General features: G+C 37.4%; 3 protein-coding genes across 3 annotated transcripts; 1 reads left to right on the top strand and 2 right to left on the bottom strand.

The window, feature by feature from the left end:
• The first annotated feature begins 2,100 nt into the window (after positions 1-2,100).
• On the top strand, positions 2,101-6,337 carry LOC107831657 (uncharacterized). Its single transcript, XM_016659438.2, has one exon. It carries the CDS (start codon positions 3,168-3,170, stop codon positions 5,946-5,948), a length of 2,781 nt encoding a protein of 926 aa, XP_016514924.2. The 5' UTR covers positions 2,101-3,167; the 3' UTR covers positions 5,949-6,337.
• A 2,636-nt stretch (positions 6,338-8,973) lies between these two features.
• Positions 8,974-15,334, bottom strand: LOC107831659 (uncharacterized). The gene is made up of 11 exons (XM_016659441.2): positions 14,851-15,334; positions 14,312-14,490; positions 13,922-14,144; positions 13,702-13,843; positions 13,417-13,617; positions 13,115-13,246; positions 12,213-12,341; positions 10,921-11,330; positions 10,527-10,743; positions 10,057-10,247; positions 8,974-9,320 (listed from the first exon to the last, which is right to left on the bottom strand). Exons 1-11 carry the CDS (start codon positions 15,228-15,230, stop codon positions 9,143-9,145), a joined length of 2,382 nt encoding a protein of 793 aa, XP_016514927.2. The 5' UTR covers positions 15,231-15,334; the 3' UTR covers positions 8,974-9,142.
• A 1,344-nt stretch (positions 15,335-16,678) lies between these two features.
• LOC107831662 (B3 domain-containing protein REM16-like) lies at positions 16,679-18,911 on the bottom strand. Its single transcript, XM_016659446.2, has 4 exons — positions 18,509-18,911; positions 17,879-18,395; positions 17,627-17,766; positions 16,679-17,153 (listed from the first exon to the last, which is right to left on the bottom strand). Exons 1-4 carry the CDS (start codon positions 18,617-18,619, stop codon positions 16,848-16,850), a joined length of 1,074 nt encoding a protein of 357 aa, XP_016514932.1. The 5' UTR covers positions 18,620-18,911; the 3' UTR covers positions 16,679-16,847.
• Between the last annotated feature and the right edge of the window lie 561 nt (positions 18,912-19,472).

Here is a 19,472-nt window from a genome sequence, read left to right as displayed (position 1 = left end):
ATAAAATTAGAAGAACCATCTTTCACAGTAATGCCAATTTTTTCCTTTCCAAGAGCAGGCACCTTTGCGTTATTTGTAAGTCTCACTGTACCTCTAAATGTTTCATCTAGATCAGTGAATGATTTCTTATTTCCACTCATATGATTACTGTAACCCCAATAAATAAATCATTCATTCCCTTTAGTTTCTTCAATCCCGGAGCTATAAAATAATAAAGTCTCTTGTTTATCCCTATTATTTTCAGCCATCTTAGCACGTACTTCTTTATTACTAAATTTATTAAACCAACATTCGCTTTCATAATGTCCAAATTTACCATAATTATAGCACTGAATCATAGATTTACCACGTCTTTAAAAATTTTGATGACCTTGTTGTTTCTTCCAAAAATTGTTACTATTTCTTTGTTGATAAGAAAATTTACCTCTACCACGACCTCGAAAGTTACTTATAGCACAGACTCTACCTCTGAAATTCCGGCCTATTTGATTTGTTTCTTTAGGATAACTTTCTTCTTTTACTTTGGGTTGATTCACCTTTGCTTGAAACGCCTCCTCCACTGTTTCGGGTGTGTCTTGAGTCACATACATCTCATATGTCACCAATTTACCTTCTAAATTATCAAGTGTAAAAGTTCTAAGATCTTTGGTAGCCCCAAGAACTACCTTCTTCGTATGAAAATTTATACTCAAGGACCGCAATATTTTTTCAACCACTTTAAATATATCTAGTACTTCTCCATTAGTCCTTACGTCGTTGACAATATTAGTAATTCTTGTAATGAATTTTTTAACGGACTCTGTTGGTTTTATTTTGGCCAACTAGAACTGTCTCCTTAGTTCTTGCCTTTGTTGATTTTGCATGCAAAAATTTGTTAGATACACGCAATTCGACCTTGATGGTGATAGTATCGTGCCTTATAATCCAATTGCCTATTTTTCTCTAACTGCTTAGTTGCATCACCTGTCCATGTTGTACCTTCTGGGGTTCCTCAAATCATATTTGAAAAAATATTTCATAACAATATTGATGGCAATCTTTAATATTATATTTGCTATCAAACTTGACAACGTGGCAATCATGTAAATATGGAATATTCATAATTTTTTAGGATCTCCACCGACTCTGACAAAATCTCACACAAGTTGTGATATCAATTTGAAGGATTAAAATACTCCGAAGAACAATTTAGGCACAAACAAAAAATTCAACAAAGGCTAAATAGAAGAAATTTATCAAACAAGAGAGAGAACGTGGTAGGAAGCTTTTTCACAACTCATAAATTTTTGAATCTCTTTACAAGAAAATAAGTAGTAGCACCCCTATTTATAATACTACAAAACCAAAAACCTATTTCAATATGATATTGGTAAACAAAACTTAAATAGACATGAATTAATTAAACTATCAAATATCAAATCCTAGACAACTTAAAGATACTAATTAATGTAGGTTTAGTTTCCAACATAGTTAAATTCTTAAGTACAGGCTTTTTGTTTGACTCCTAAGAGTGGGACGAATTCTGTTAGGCTAGAGAGCAGAGGCGGAGCTAGGTGGACGGAAGGGAGTTCAGCCGAACCCCTTCTCCGAAAATTATAATATATATAAGATTAAATCTTTTTTATTAATATATATTAGACGTTGAATATTCTTAGCTTCTTTGCGTGTTTACTTTTTTATTTTTTTAAATCCTTTGGTGAAAATTTTATTTTTGTCATAGCTAGAGAGTACTTTCCCTTTAATGAATCTTAGGCGATGCGAATTCAAATTAATATCCAGTAGCAAGTATCGAGCATTTAAAAGAAAAAACAAAATTAGGGTAAAAAAGGAAGAGGGTTGAATATTTGCTGGAATTTGGAAAATAGTGGAGTTAGACAGAAAACAGCTTTAACAAGCTAAGCTAATTGTTTGACTTGAGAAATCACCGTTAAAAGGCAACGTCTATTGGGTGGACCCTACGTTACCACAACAAAACCAAGTTTTAATATTATCCCATTTGATTAACTTAATTGATTAATTCAGTAAAATTAATAAACTAATAGAGGAGAGAAGCACACAACTTATCTCTTAGTGGGGGGCTGTGTATGTGAAAGTCAATGTCATTTCTTACTGTTTGTTAGACAGGAAAAAAAAAGTAGTTGTACAATTTACATGTAATGTGTAGATACAGCCAGATAGAGTCAATCAAGAAAGAGAGAGAGAAGGAGAGAGAAATTAAGAGAGCATTGGTGTCATCAATAGAGGGATGCTTTTGGGCTCAGAACTGCAATTAATGCTCCTTTCATTTTGAGACTGTTGCTTTTAATTGGCTTTACCCCAAAAGAAAAAAAAAGGAAAAAAAAACAAAACAAAATAAGCCTAGTGAGAGATAATAGTAATATGAAGAGAGTGTTTTTTTTTTCAACTCTACTTTCAGGTGTCTTTGATTGAGGATTAGCTGGAGGTTTTGGAGGTGTAGATTCTTCTTCTTCAATCTCTCTCTCTCTTTCTCTGTTCTTTTGGTGTCCATTTCTTGAAGATCTACTTTGTTGCTTGCTTTTGGGTGTTGGAATTTCTTCCAATTTCATTCAACTGGTTGACTTTGGATTTGGACATTGTGGGGTTTTATAAAAATTGAGTCTTTGAGTCTTGGATCTTAAGTTCCTTCTAGGTTTTTTTTCCCTTCAAATGTCAACTTGAATTTCTTCTATATTCTTGTTCGTTGAAATTTCTCACCTCAACAACCTGAAATTGATTGATTGAGTATTTCAGTCAAAGATTATTGGGCTGTCTTAATTTTTTGTTGTGTGAATCTTCAAGAAAGGGCAAAATTAGGGTTTCTTTGATCTGGTCTATTTTGTATATTTTTTAATCAATTCTTTTGATACCAGTATCTGGTCTTTGTGTTTTTGGTAAAGGCAAATGCTTTCGGACTTTCCCTCCTTAAGTTAGGGTGCATTTGATTTTTGAAAGCAAAGGTTTTGATTCTTGGGGGGATGCTTTTAGCTTGATTCTTTTGCTTTTCCTGAAGTTAGGGTTTGGTTACCAAGCCTTTCTTTTTTGGGGGTTTAGTGTTAGATGGGCTAAAAACTATTTCTTTGTCTTTGGTGAAACTTTGTTCAGTCACTCCCTTTTTAGGTCCTCTCTGTGATTGATTAACACACAGAGAAAGAACAAATAAGGTTGTAATGCATCTTTCACTATGGAAGCCAATATCTCACTGTGCTTCTCTGATCTTGGACAAAAAGAGCAGAAAGAGAAATGGGTCTAACCATACCACTGAAGAGATAAAGAAAAACCCATCTGTGCTGAAAAAATTGCAAGAGCATAAGCTGAGGGAGGCTCTTGAGGAAGCATCTGAAAATGGGTCTCTTGTTAAATCTCAAGATGTGGACTCCCTGTCAGCACAGAACCAAGATGAAGGCTTGGGCCGATCCCGGTCACTCGCTAGGCTACATGCCCAAAAGGAGTTCTTGAAAGCCACTGCTCTTGCTGCAGAGCGCACTTTTGAATCTGAGGACTCCATTCCTGAGCTCAATGAAGCCTTTTCTAAGTTCTTGACCATGTATCCTAAGTACCAGTCCTCGGAAAAGATTGATGAGCTGAGGTCAGATGAGTACTCTCACCTTTCTGGCTCTGGACCTAAGGTATGTCTTGATTACTGTGGATTTGGGTTGTTTTCATTCCTTCAAAGTGTTCATTACTGGGAGTCCTCGACATTTAGCCTGTCTGAGATTACTGCTAATTTGAGCAATCATGCTTTGTATGGGGGTGCTGAGAAAGGCACCGTGGAACACGATATTAAGACGAGAATTATGGATTACTTGAACATCCCTGAGAATGAGTATGGTCTTGTTTTTACTGTGAGCAGGGGCTCGGCTTTTAAGTTGTTAGCTGAATCATACCCTTTTCAGACCAACAAAAAGTTGTTGACTATGTTTGATCATGAGAGCCAGTCAGTTAACTGGATGGGTCAGTGTGCCAGAGAGAAAGGTGCCAAGGTTTATAGTGCATGGTTCAAATGGCCTACCCTCAAACTATGTTCAACTGATTTGAGGAAACAAATTTCGAACAAAAAGAGGAGAAAGAAAGATTCAGCTACTGGTCTCTTTGTTTTCCCAGTCCAATCTAGAGTTACTGGTGCCAAGTACTCATACCAGTGGATGGCACTGGCTCAGCAGAATAATTGGCATGTGTTGCTTGATGCTGGCGCTCTGGGTCCAAAAGACATGGATTCTCTAGGATTGTCTTTATTCCGGCCGGACTTTATAGTTACTTCATTCTACAGGGTGTTTGGTTATGACCCAACTGGATTTGGATGCCTTCTTATCAAAAAATCTGTGATGGGAAGCCTTCAAAATCAGTCGGGGCATGCTGGGTCTGGTATAGTAAAAATTACTCCTGTTTTCCCCTTGTATTTGAGTGACTCGGTTGATGGTTTCCCTGGATTGGCCGAGGATGATGAAGCGGGAGAGGACAGTGAAGCAAATGCTGAAACTCGGCCAGGATCTCAGTTGCCAGCCTTTTCTGGTGCTTACACTTCTGCTCAGGTCAGGGATGTATTTGAGACGGAGATGGAGCATGACAACAGCTCCGATAGGGACGGAGCAAGCACGATATTTGAAGAGACAGAAAGCATTTCTGTTGGGGAGGTAATGAGAAGTCCAGTCTTTAGCGAAGATGAATCATCTGATAACTCCCTGTGGATTGACTTGGGCCAGAGCCCCTTGGGATCTGACGGTGCTGGGCAATCCAACAAACAAAAGATTGCCTCTCCAGCACCCCCATTTTGGTTTGCCGGCAGGAAGAATAATAAAAGGCTCTCTCCCAAGCCTTCAAAGATTTCAAGCAGCCCATTGTATGACACCGGGCGGCATGACGACAACCATGTGCTATCATTTGATGCAGCTGTTCGGTCGGTGTCTCAAGAATTGGACCACTTCAAGGAGATTCCTGAAGAAGACCAGTTTGATAAGAGAAGCCCAGAGATCGAGGAAGAACCAGAGACCAGCAAACCGGGTCACATGTTGATTTCTGCTGTAAGGGGATCTGGTCTGGACAACTCAACTTCAATTTCTCGGCATCAAACCCTTGATAATGGATCAATCTCTGAGATATGCCCGGAGATTAAAGAGAGTGCTATAAGAAGAGAAACTGAAGGTGAGTTCAGGTTATTGGAAAGGAGAGAAGGAAACAGATATGCAGGTGGTAGATTTTTTGGTATAGAAGATGCTGATCAGCCTGGAAGCCGGGGAAGACGTGTATCCTTCAGCATGGAAGATAACCGTAAACCTCGTCTGAGCCATACACTTGAGCCTGGGGAATTGTTAGCAACAAGTTTGGATGATGACGAGTACCTTAGTGATGGGGATTATGATGACGGGCAAGAGTCGGACAGGAGAGAACCCGAGATAGCATGCAGGCATCTTGATCACATAAACATGTTAGGTCTCAATAAAACTACTCTCCGGCTAAGATATCTTATCAATTGGCTAGTTACCTCGTTGCTTCAGTTAAGATTTCCTGGTTCAAATGGGGAAGACAGTTCACGGCTGGTTCGCATCTATGGTCCGAAAATCAAATATGAGAGGGGTGCAGCTGTTGCATTCAATGTGCGAGACAGAAACAGGGGCCTCGTGAGTCCTGAAATAGTTCAGAAAGTGGGTGAGTCACATGGTATCTCTTTGGGCATTGGTATCCTAAGTCATATACGGATCTTAGACAGCCCAAAACAGCAGCAACGATCTCTGAGTCTTGATGACACTACCCTTTGCAAACCAATGGAAAATGGCAAGCATGACGGTAGAAGTGGGTTTGTCAGAGTCGAAGTTGTCACTGCTTCACTTGGCTTCCTCACTAATTTTACTGATGTCTATAAGTTGTGGGCTTTTGTGGCTAAATTTCTTGACCCTGGCTTTATTAAAGAAGCTGGACTCCCGCCTGTTGCAGAAGACGACGCCGAGGCATGAAGCTTGAGGCTGGTTTAATAGCTTTTGCTCCTTTTGTTCCTAACCTAAGATGCAGGGATGTATTGCCGGCAGTGGGTTCACTCTGATGAAAGTTCAGGTGCAAGAGAAACAATGAAAAGGTCTGAGATGTATTCTTTTGGCCCCTCTGTCTCTTTTTCGATGCATGCGGGAGAATTTTTTTCATTCTTGTTTTCAATTGCTTGAATGTTTCTTTCTTTACCTTTTTGGAGTTCCTGTAGAGTTGGGAGTTAGAAATCTGTATTTTCTCAGGTAGTCATGAATCATGATGAACCAAAGCAGATACAAGCAGGGGTTAAATGATCCCTTTCCACCATTTGCCCTATTGCTTCTCAGCTGTGTATAATGATCATTCATGCTTGTTCAGTCTACTATACAGTCTCTTGTCTTTATTCCTGCATCAAGTTCTTGCTATTAGCATAATTTTGTCAATAAGTATATTCATAATGAAGGGGAGCCTTTCCTCAGCCGATTGTCTATTGGAAGCAGCCTCTCTATCCTTACAAAGGTAGGGGTAAGGTCTGCGTACACACTAACCTCCGAGACCCCACGGTCTGAGATAATAATGGGTATGTTGTTGTTGTATAATGAAGGGGAGCCTTGGCGTTACTGGTAAAGTTGGTGCCATGTGACCAGGAGGTCAGGGCGTGGAAACAGTTTCTTACAGAAATGCAGGTAAGGCTGCGTACAATAGACCCTTGTGGTCCGGCCCTCCCCTGACCCCGCGCGTAGCGGGAGCTTAGTGCATCGGGCTGCCATTTAAAATGTCCAGTATACTACTATCAAAGTAAACAGCATTCTTACTGCTCAGTTTTCATCTGAATGATTTTGACACCGTTCGGATTTAGAAGTTCATGGTCACTTGACCAAGTTCCATGTTTAGCGAGGTAAATGCCTTTTATAGGTAATTCATGTTAGAGAGAATTATGCTGACTATGTAAAATTGCATGAGAGAAAGCATTCACATATTACCCTCCCCAGACCCCACTTGTGGGATTACACTGGGTTGTTGTTGTTGATTAATTCTGCTGTTATATTTTCATCTGAATAAATCCTATGGGGTTTCTTTGATATTGTATATTAGAAAAACATGTCAAGGTTAAATTACTACTAGGAGATGAACTCTTTGAATGTATCTCAATGATACACTCGAAAGCACAACAAAATCAACTATACCTCGGTTATATGAATCTTAATTGATCATACATATTGGTTGTTTTTTCCTTCTCAAAGAAGAATCAGTATTAGAATTGGATTATGTAAATTTTAATTTAAGATTTCCAACAGAAGATTGGAAAAGACTGCCATATTTGGGATAAATCATTGTGCTTACATTGTGTGACTCAAATGGTATAATTAAGTCAGATATGATAGGCATCTAACGTAAGTATGGTTCAGCTCCTTTTGTCCATTCTTTACACCTCAATGACCCTGTGTTCCTCCTTCACAAAAGATAAAAGAGAAAAGCAGAATAAGAAGTGAATGATTTGAAGTAATGGGACCTTTGATTATCAGTAATGCTAATTATTGTAGCTGGGTCACACCCATAGAGTTTTGTTTGCCACAGAGATAATAGTGAGGTCTTGTATCATTGTACTAATCTCTTTTCTATTCTTTGGGTTTTAGCAGATTCCGTTTTCCCCTTTGGGAGGTCCCGAATTGAATGGGACCTTACAAAAGATGCACCTTTCTTTGACGGGAATGATTGTGTTTGATTCATACCTCTCTTCTTTTCATCGTTAGGCATAAAAACGAAACCTGCGCAACGTTATGCGAAAATCATGTTTCCCATTTTACTGCAGTATCTGTCAATCAATCTTTATCTCGCCTCAAACTAGTTGAGGATTATAAATATATGAATCATTTCATTCTATTCAGGTTCATATTATTCAAACATTAAATATTTTATATTTTAAGACATATTAATAATTCTCTAAACTAGTTCTCTAAATATCACAAGACTCACAACTACCCTATACAAACGTATAAGTTTCTAACTGAAAATTCATGACAAGTTGAAGGATTCACAGATTATGACAAAAAAAAAAATCAAGATCAAATCGAACATAAAACTTACATATATATATATATATATATATATATATATTGGTTTGGTTTGATTTGATTTGGTGTTAAATTAAAAAGGAAATGACAATATGTGGTCTGTTTTTCATATTAAACAAATAACGGATCAAACCTATAAAATATATACATATACACATAACAATAGATCATTATATGAAACATTTGTTTATTTTTATAGATATTTTCCTTTTTTTTCTTTTCTTTTCATCCACTTTTTGTGATGGTATTTATATTTCAATGATTCATAATTCCCCCTCTTAACGCTGTGCTTATTCACTTATATATTTGCTTTTTCTATCCTGGCGGGTGTTCATTATCTCAAAACAACAGGCAATAAAATAGTGAAGGTGGATCCATGTTAGACAAATTGGTTGATAGAATTTGGTAGTCATCTGGTTGAAGAAGCATTTTCATATTTGGAGGTAGTTGAGTGACAACGAAGCGTTGACAAATTTAGACACACTAACAATCCAAGAGGCGCCAGCAATGTATATTTGGGACTTAGTAATCACCAATATCTTTAGCAATTAGCTTAATACATCTTAGGACACAATTTTCATCGTAATCTCTTCAACAACAAAATCAGGCCAAACCACTTCTTAAGACTAGTATCCAAACCAACTTGCACGCTGGATCTCTCACCAACATAAGTACTACTAAATAACTCTATAGACCAAGACTAAGACATATGAGAAGAAATTACCGAAGGAGTTTTTTTTTACTATAGAGATTAAAATTCTAATCTCCAATGATTTTCACCGCTTTATCGACAACTAAGTCATAATCTTGAATGCAATCAGACCAAACCACTTTTTTGAAAAGTCGTCATTCATCCAAAGAAGAAGCACCGCACTTTTCAATAACAACAGCTCTAATTAGTTGGACAAGAATATGGCAAGTAAAGATTAAAGGAGATTCCTTATCTGGTGAGCATCTTTGCCTATAAAGGACAAGATTAGTAGGAATATCCACTGCTTGAAAGTGTGTATTACAATCTGGATTAATAGGAAGGTGCAAAAAAAAACAAGTTAGAATCCTATGGGTATAAGCTTTTCTATCTTACATGAAATTAATAAACAAAACACAAGTAGCTATGATTCCATCATCTTAATAAGGAAAGCCGTCTCCAGCGCTGACTCCTTGCAGTGCAAGTATCTATTTTCTTCAACTATATCAGCCGTCAAATTAAGCAATACTGGATGTTTAGGATCATACACAGAATATTCACGCACCCGAGCAACATATTTTGCAGCTTCCCATACTCCAAACCTGAAAAATCATGGAAGATTATGAGGACGACTTTACAACACAATGAGCTGCTATTATTTCCACATTAGTATGCAAAACGATGACAGTTCACTTACGTTATGGCCTTGGAACAATTCTTTATAACTTATGCAAAAGGATTATAGTTCACTTAATTTACAGCTTGGAACAATTCTTTGTAACCCATGCAAAAGGATGTTAGTTCATTTAATTTACAGCTTGGAACAATTCTTAGTGGATCAGGTTCTTTACACCTGGTCAGTCCTAGTTGTCGATCATAGTACTGTAGCACATGAGGGATGTAAGAGAAAGAAAAACACCTACTACGCCATGATGGGTGGATAAGACTGGAGATGGTTTAACCCCCGTTCCACCTAAGAATTATCATATAGATGGAGAGGAATCACATGAACAGCTTGAAAAGTAAATATCAAGGGACAAATAAACATGCAAGTAACGATGATTATGATGGCCGCGAAGAGGCTGCTAAGTGCTAACACAGGCTTTATGAATCTCCAAGTAAAAAGTTGTCAACTAAAAGCAAAGTCTCATTTATAAAATGGAGTGTTTTCCAAGAGTTTGTTGTAAGTTGTAACTCGAACTTAATGTTATAGTGTAAAAGACATGGCTTTAGACGATGGCCACATATTTGTACAAGGAACTTGTACCATTAAACAAGCCAGAGGAAGTGAATCAGCCAGCACTCAACAGAAACCCTGAGAAAAACTTTGGACGTTACCTCGTGTTGAATGAAGAGGTCACCAGAATAGCTGGATATAAAATATCTTTCTGAATGTTATCATAAGGTGAATATTTACGTATTGCCTGAAAGTCATCAATGTCCCCAGGGTACCCGAACTCTTCATAGTCAGCAGGTGTAAGCGGTAAGATCGGATTGAGGAGAGTGTTTGTTGGATCCAAAAATGGTACCTACAAAAAGAGGTAGTCCACCTTTTCAGTAAAGTCAAAAGAGAGGATAAAATTAAAGAAGATTTACTCGACAGAGAAAAATAGTTGACTCTCTGTACATTCCCTGAAAGGGTCATTCCTTTTTTACTCCAGAAGTGAAGATTTTCAGTCTTCAATAACAGTTTTTTCCTCACTTTTCCTCTTCTTGTTGCGGTGGGGGTGAGGGATGTTAGAAAGATAGAGGAAAAGAATGATTTAAGGTGCATAAATGCAATAGTACAGTCCGAGTTTTGGGTAGACCTCCAGAACTGCTGCCCGCAGTAGACTTGGGCAAGAATTTATAGCTGAAGCCACTAACAGCCCTCCAGCACTATAACCCCACCCAGCGAGCTTGTTGTCTTGCACAATTTCCCTCTCAATCAGGAATTTAGCACAGGATATGTAATCAGAAATTGAATTAATCTTTTTTGTCCGCCGGCCATCATGGTGCCACATTTTCCCCCCACCACCTCCACCTCTGAGAATGAAGACAATAAAAAGGCATTGTCAAGCAGTAGTCACAACATAACTCCATAACAATATAACCTGTCTTAACTTCATAGGAATAGGATACCTGTAATATAGCCGAGCATTTTTATAGAGAAAAAGTAATTTTTAGAGCTATATTACTAAATTGGACATAAGAAGAAAGCACCTGACATCAGCATATGCAATGACCCAACCTCGATCGAGAAGGCTTTTTAACTCACTGCGCCATCTTTTGTCTAATATCTCTCCATAAGCTCCATGTCCATGAAGTAATCCAGGATTCTCAGCTTGCTTTTTCCTCCTTCGCGAATAGACAACAGTCAGAGGAACAATCATCCCATCATAAGAAGTGACATCGTAGACTTCACAGGCATAGAACTCAGAAAGATCATTCCACGTAGGATGATTTTCAGGATTGACTTCGTTGTTAGAGCCTAAATTCCTTGGCCTCTGAATTAAACTAGCCGAAGATGATGATCCGTACAACACTTTCGTTCTTTCATGTAGCAAGTTTTGCTGTTGAACTATATTCCACTTTCCACTTGATAAGTCATAATCAACAACTGCATCAGGCATCTATAAACAGCGTGAAATTTAGTCAAACAGTGCTATCTGGGAGAGCAAAATGAGCCTGATACTTCTAACAACCTAGAAAATAAACATCTGATCAATGGAAGTTAATGAATATGCAAGTCTAGAAATCTAGTTGAACTTAAGCTATAGACAGACTCAACAGAAACTATGCCTGGTCAAACATAAGAGTATTTTATGACTATTACACTATAATATAATTTATCATCACAGACAGAGTGCCAAGAAATGTTTGGACAAAAAAATAACACATTTGCATTAGAGTCTTCGCCACTAGAATAACATTACCTCAAACTCTTCTAAGAGGTCAAATAGGATACTCCATTGACGTAAGGTAATAAAACGATCAAAGTTTTCCTCGGCTATTTCATGCGCAACTTAGTATCATAAAATTACAAGTTGATCCCATGATTCCACCTTTATCCTCTCTCTGATCACGTTACAAACTAAGCACTTACTAAACCTGTAAAAATATTAAGAGTATAGCTTTTTGATGCACGGCAAATTGCGGACTTTAATCACTGTGCCAGCCTTGCATAACAACATGTGCACTCAGAAATCATGCATTACTCCTCTATGGAGATCAAAACAGTAGAATTTAGTGAATGCGACATATGATAATTTATGCAAGCATTCAATTTACTTGCAATAGGCACACCTGTTGGAGGTTGGGTGAGGGAGGGAGAGAGAACAAAAATGTACAAAATCATACATTTAAAACCACCGCACTAACTTTTGAAACGGGTCCAACAAAAGATCATGAATTTTCAGCTCAAACTATAAGATCTCATTCTTTAACAGTTATTTGCTTTGGTTTACACAAGACTATTTGGTAATATATATGAAATAAATTAATAAAATACTTACCAAAGGAGATGATATTGTAAATCGCATTGTTGAGGAGTAGTAGTCATAATTTGGTCCAGGCATAATTTGAGAGACATTCTTTGGAAGAGGCAAAAACTGTGGACTGAGCTCTTTGAGTTTAATCTCTTCCTGTTCAGGGAAAATTGGAGAAGAGAAGGACAGGAGGAGCATAACAGTGGTAAGCAATTCAGGTGAAACACATATTGCTGTTCGAACACAATCATTAAGGGGAACAAAGACACAAAACAGGCAGATTATCCTTTTCAATCAATCAGTGCACATCATATCGCAAATCATAGAGTAAGAAGCTACAATGTAAAATGTATCTCGAACTTACTTCATGACTCAGTAGATTGTATGCACTCTATATATCTTTGCAAATGCTTCTTCGCATGTTCATTAGTTCTGGCAGCGACTAGAGGGAAGAGAAATATCTCAAAACAAACATTGCACTTATAAATACCGATTTTTCCCAAAGCTGAACTTTCTGGAACCTGGTCTACGAAGTTAGTTGGGTCTCTATGAGCAAGTCCTGGGAGTCCAGGAAACAAGAAAATAGGAAAGCAAGCAATTACGCTTACAAGGATAAAAGAGTCTAACCTTGAACGAAACCGGCGTAAATTGAAACCATTAGATACAAAGTGTGCCATGTACAGAACTAAAAGGACATAATTGTCTCTATGGGCCCTTTGCTACTTTCTGAGGATAGGAGGAGGCTTGTTTGATTATCAAGGTTTTGCGTATTTAAGGTTTCTGCGGCAACTAATTGCTATAAAAGGGTTATTCTAAAGTAAAATTTATAGAGCCGAGGAAATCTTAAACAAGTAAAGTAAATGACTTCAGGTTGGAAGAAGCAGGAAGCGTTATCAGAAGTACAAATCAGGAACACAATAAGTTATTACCTTGACACTTGACAGAGGCAAAGAAATGGAACACAGTCTAAAATTTCGCCCCTCCCGCAAAATGAGCACCAAGTGCTTGTCATTGAAATCGACGTCTTCAATTATGAACTCGGGGTCATCACTGAAGATATTCTGCATTCTTGATGAGAAAGCTATGAGCCAAAGGTCTCACCATGAGTGAGTATTATGCTTTCAGATGAAAGGTTATTTAGCAAGCAGAAGGAAAGATGGCAGGCCCTGGGGGGGGGGGGGGGGCATTTAGAATTAAACATGATAAAAGTCCCAATACAATAAAAACTCACGTCCCACTTTCTTCCGTTCGGTGAGCAGTTAACTGGACTGCGTAAAAGATAATGGTGATCAACTGATTGTCCATCTTTAGCAGCATCAGTAAAGAGGTAAAGATACCCTTGGTGATGCTCAAGAATGCAGTGGGCTTGAGCCTCACATTCCCACACAGGTACCATGCCAGACAAAGGCTCAGCAGTATCTATGAGAAAGATCTAAGAACTAGTCATTAACATAAGATTGATCTAACAGCAAGCCGTATAAAAAGAAAACGTTAGATAATGCTGATAAAGTATCACCTTTGATGACGTAGTTGAGAATACATGTACTGTCACAAACTGGAAATCCTTAGTATGTCTTATGTTCACATAGCCATTCTCGCTAGGCTCTTCTAGAAGCAACACATCGTCTTGCTCAGATTCAATCATACTACAGTAGATCCTGAAAAAGAATTGGAAAAAAATGAGATATCGAACGTATGTCAGACCAATCTTTTAGCCAAATAAGTGAATTACCAACCTATAAGGCCTCTTACACTGATCAGTGACAACATAAAAAAGTGCTAGTCCACCTTTTGCCCATGCTATGTTTGAAACCCGGTCAGCTTGGGGCTGACTACAAAGTGAGCCGAAATTTAAGTCTTGCACAGATAACTTAAAGTAATCGTTATCCTTATCATACATTGTGTATGCCAGATATCGGTGATCTGGGGACACTTCTGATAATTCTTCATACGCATAACCTTTAATTAAACAAAGTAAAAAGGGTTAAGCGCCATGAATAAAACAAACCATAAAAGCAGCAACATCTCGACTCCAAACTAGATTGGGGTCGGATATAGAAATTTCTCAACATACATTCCACTCCATTTTGAAATCAATATAAAACAAAGTGGTAAAAGAGCTAAACCTCCAAAATTTTCAGCTTCTTCATTGTAGTCAAGAAGCTTCTGCTCAATTCTCTTGCCCGAAGTAAAATCGAAACCTGCTGAAGGAGATTTATTGGAAATGAAATATTCATTCGCCCGCGCTAACCTCCTGCACAGCACTGGATACTGCTTCCCTTCTTCCACTCGCCTATAGTACAACCTGCGGCGACCAATCACCTCCATAGAGTAAACACAAGTATCACATTTCAGAATCCCAACAGCAACGGGATACGTATCCAAATGAATAAATCAATTAAGTTATGGGTGTAAAAATAATTTATACAATGAGGCCATTTAAAAGGTAACTGCGGGTAACTCTATCTAATAACATTGATTGGTCATCTTTAATAAATGGTAAGCAACCTATTATACCGGGTTAAATTACAGCAATGGTGTACAAAATTCATTAAACTGTCTACTGCATGTAGCTTAAATCCATGCCTTAATCCTAAACTAGTTGACTTCGGCTATATAACTCATCTATATGAAATTTTAATAAATAAAATGAAGGGGAAAATACCAAGGACCCCAACGAAGGGGAGGGGTAGAGAGGTCATTTGACAAGCGAGAGCCCATTTCGGACTGAAGTTTGGACTGGAGGCGTTCGGTATCCGACATAACGGCTTCAGTGTATTTCTCCTCTTGTTCCATGTACACATCCATGTGTCGCATGGCTACTTTGTCATTGAGTTGTGACATCCAGCTGTAAGGGTCCTCCCATGACTCGCCGTGATGGTTGAAAGTCACCGGTTTTTTAGGAGGTTTTGGAGGAGACGGTGGTGCTGGCGGTGGTTGAGGTTTCTGGGGCTTGTAGTTTGCACAGAAGATGAAATGGATTTGCGGCGTTATGCGGCGATGATGTAGCTGGTTGTGGCGGAGAGAGGTTAGGAGGTGGCGCATGGTGGTGGCAGGTGACGGAGAAATTGGGTTCAGGGTTTAAGCATATATCACCATTTTTACTCTTTCTTTTTTTTGTTATTTCATTTTGCAGACAGACTTATCTTATTTAATTAAAGTTTGCTATCTTGATTAGAAAAAAAAGGGTACAAATTAGGACAATATAAGAGTTAAAAGTTGAAGAAAATAGTATTTAATGTTGACAAGTTTATGTAAATTTTAAGTTGAATTTGAACATGAATTTTATTTGGAAATAAAATAGGGAAAAATTGAAGATTTTGGAGCAGAAATAATTTCTCGTGTTAAAATATACCTTCAAATTAATCTTTTCTTTGTTTCCTACACCTCCAAAGTAAGTAGTAGTATTAGATACTACTTACATTTTACTCAAAACTCAAAACTTCATAGGCATTTGGCACGATATGTCAAATATATGTATTTGAAGTTTAAAATTGAAAATTTATTTATGTTTAGACATGAACTTCAGTTTCAGAAACTGGAAATAGAGTTTGTGAAAAAAAAAAATGTGAGTATATACTTTCAAACTACTATTACAAAATTTTATGTAATTTTTAGGTACTGAAGATCAATATTTACAAATACTCATAGTTAAACAGTATATGGTTCATTGGCCAAACAGTTCTAGCACTACTATTTTCTTTCCAAGTTTCCAACTTAATTTAACCAAACACTACGAAATTTGGTTCCTCCAAAAGAGAGAATAACGTTCGTCTAGATTTTAACAATTAGTCACGACTTCTAGCCTGCTAGGCAAAGACCCTTTTCCCCTGTTACACTTATAAATTAGTGAAGGGAAAGGGGGAATACTTGCTTTTAACATGTGTTCGCTCGTTTGATTTGCCCGAACATTTTTTTTCTGGATGATGTTCAATATTTTTAATAGAAGTGACAAGGGGGTGAGCCGTAAGGGTTCCAAACTTAGCGTGTGAGCTTTGACGAAGACTTGTATCACTATTCGTTTTTTCGTGGCTTGATTACTCATTTGCTTCTTCCTTTGAGCATGAAGTGTTTGGTGAGGCCTTTCTTTACCCGTTGAAAAGCTAATCCTTGCTCAGAGATCTTTTTTATTTAGCACTAGAGGGAGCCTTCCAATCTTTAAAAACTTATGGAATGCGATTTGTATTGGCTAACATGATAGAGCCCCTGATTAAAGACTTGGCGAGGTTATGATTGGATAGAATCGTCTCATTAAAATAATTTATCGCAACTCCTAAAGTACTAAGGACTTTAAAGGCACAAAAAATAAATATAATAAAATAATAAAAGGATATGGCAGCTAGGTGCACAAAGTATCATGCGTTTATGCAGGGCTTGGAAAAAGGCTTATGTAGGGAGCCTACCTGATGCAAGCATCATGACTGATTCCACGGTTCGAACTCGTGACCTATAGGTCACACGAAAACAACCTTAACATTGGTCGAAGGCTCCCCTTCAAACAATAGAATAATACTGAATAAAATACTTAAAATCTCTGAGTAATACATTCAGAAACAAGCCAACCTCACAATTAGGTACTTCTAACTGTCCCTGATAGAAGAACATAACAAACTTAAACTCAAAAGCAAATCAAACTTTTCAAAGTAATAGCAAACTAGCAATCTAGTCAATAGATGTGCTGTTGGAACAAGATGGTCTCATAATCTCATCCTTAACACGATGTATATAAACATCTAAAACAACTGGTATTAAGTTGTGCTTTCCTCCTTGAGCTAGTTCAAAGACGCAGATATCACACTCCTCCAAATCATTATCCATTACAAAATCTTCCCAACCACTCTGCATCACAAGTCCTTCCTGTCTGTAACTAACTGCAACTGCCCACGTCCTTCCACTTGAATGGATTCTCAGGTTAATTGTCTCATATTTCTTCGTCATATATCTGTTTGCCCATTTCTTTGGGAGTTTCTGCTTGCACATATATTCAACAAACTAGATTAACACAAAAACAGCTGAAAGGGCACACGAAAAACTAGACTGATGGTGGGTTGCTAGTACATATTATGTGAATATATAGAGATAAATCAACAGTTGCGACATACATTACATTAACAGAGGCGGACCTAGGATTTGAAGGTCATGAGTGTACTTTTCCATTCAACCAAAATATGTTTTGTATATAGGGTGCAACTACTAATATATCAATATTTTCTAAAGACATATACAATGTATACGTGGAATATTTTACGAACTTTCCGGGGTGTCCGTGACCCCTCTCTTTACGACATAGGTTTGCCTCTGATTACATACTACTATCACTTTGGATAATGTTTAAACATAAAGGATTTAACTTATATACACTTATGGTATAAAGAGTTTTTACTCTCTTGTGTATTTTAACCTATTGTTGTAAGTTTATAGAAGGACAATAGAACATATACCAGCTGACCCAAGTAGACATGGGTAGGCTGCATTGTCATAAGAAAAAAAGGCACAGAAGATTTGTGTCTTGAAGCCTGTTGAAAGACTTCCTCTTTCTCTGTAACCTGGCGTCGGTTTGAGAACATGGGCATTTTTTCCTCTGAACATAACAATTTTTCCAAATCAAAATCCATAAAAAATGTAGGATGAAAAAAAAAAGGAGACAGATTCCAAAGAATAGAAGTGCAATGAAAGAAAGAGTTAAACTTAACCAGGTTCAATGTTTTTCTTGCGCGGTGAGGAAGGTGTACATTCCCTTTTCCTATTGATCTGCTGCTTGGCTATCAAGATTTTCTTCATCTTTTTCCCTTTGCCAAGCTGAGATGAATGAAACACATACTTTTTTTCATAACTTTCTTCCTCGCTTGAATGTTCATTTTCACTACTCTCTTTTTGATCACTTGTATGTTCATCTGTTACTTCATCTGGATGTTTACAAGGGTTCCTATTTTTCTTGGCAAAGAAAGTCTCCTCTTTCTCGCACGCGCTAAGGTCAAAAATACTGACATCAAAAGATGAAAAACTTTTCATCTTGAATACTAACAGATCTGCTTCTTCCAAACAATGGTCTTTGACAAACAGTTCCCAACCATTGCAAAACACATAATCATCATCCTCTCTTCTCTTAACCTCAACTGCCCATGTATTGCCACTGGGACCCCTAAGAATCTTTCTCCCCAACAGTTTGTAACTGTCTTTTAAGTTCAACACGAACTTCTGTGGAATGCGCTGCAAAAATAAAATGTTTCAGCTACAATTTCATAAATATAAGGAGAGAACTCTGCATTTTTTGAAGGAATGAAAAAGATGTAAGAAAGAAAAAATGGAAGAGGGTGTCTCACCAATCTACGCCTGAAATCATTCATCATAATTTTGAAGAACTGATGTTTGTCGAACTCTTCCCAATACTTTTGTTTCTCAATTACTTTGCACGTCTCACAGATTGTAGCCATTTTTTGATAACTAAGTTTTGCTTATGGAAGAAAGAAAAAGAGCAAAGGAAAAAACAAGTAGAGCGAGGAGGCTCCTTTGAAGAAGAAAGAAAGATGGAGTAAACTTTGTTTTCAATGAGCAGAGTGTGATGGTATGGACCACAACTTGGACGTTTGACGTGTTGAACACATTTTCATCATCTTCCAAATGAGCTGCCATTTCTAGTTACAGTTCCAAGTCTGTTTACACCTTTTCTGCAGAGCCCAGTTGAGGAAATATGAAAACTTGACCCTTTGCTATGATCACAGCCGTTTAATATTTCCCTCAGGAGGCTAAAGATATAATCAGAGATGAAAACTCTGAATTTTCCATATTTGTATCATTTGCCAAAATCTGAAACAATGTTGGTAAAACCAACTAATCGTATAACCTTTTATTGCTTGATGTTGCCAAAGTGAATTCAATGCATGCTGACACGAGCTCCCATTAGAAATAGGAACAAAATAAATCCATTTCATATGAATTGCCAGTTTCCAATTCGAGCTTCTTTGATTCTTTGTAATGTAATTCTACACATTAGACTTTATATTTAATGCCAATATTGATCTCCATCTGCTGGACAGTTCACTTTGCGCTGTAGGATTTTATAAAGAAGACACTGACGCATAACCATGATTTTAGTTGAAAATATATGATTTTAGTCTGTTCTAGTAAGAGATACTACAATTGGATCAAATCAAATTGAAACGACAAAGTGAACCATGTGTTTTTGTAAAAAAGAAATTTTTGGTTACCTGGCTTAAAATGAAATAAGTTGTGATAGTATTTGAGATTCCAGATATCAATTTTGTTACTTGTCATTTTCATGGCTAT

The sequence above is a fragment of the Nicotiana tabacum genome, chromosome 17, assembly GCF_000715075.1.
Source record: "Nicotiana tabacum cultivar K326 chromosome 17, ASM71507v2, whole genome shotgun sequence".
Taxonomy (NCBI): domain Eukaryota; kingdom Viridiplantae; phylum Streptophyta; class Magnoliopsida; order Solanales; family Solanaceae; genus Nicotiana; species Nicotiana tabacum.
The sequence above is the reverse complement of the archived record's forward strand: the minus strand, read 5'-3'. Positions and strand labels throughout refer to the sequence as shown.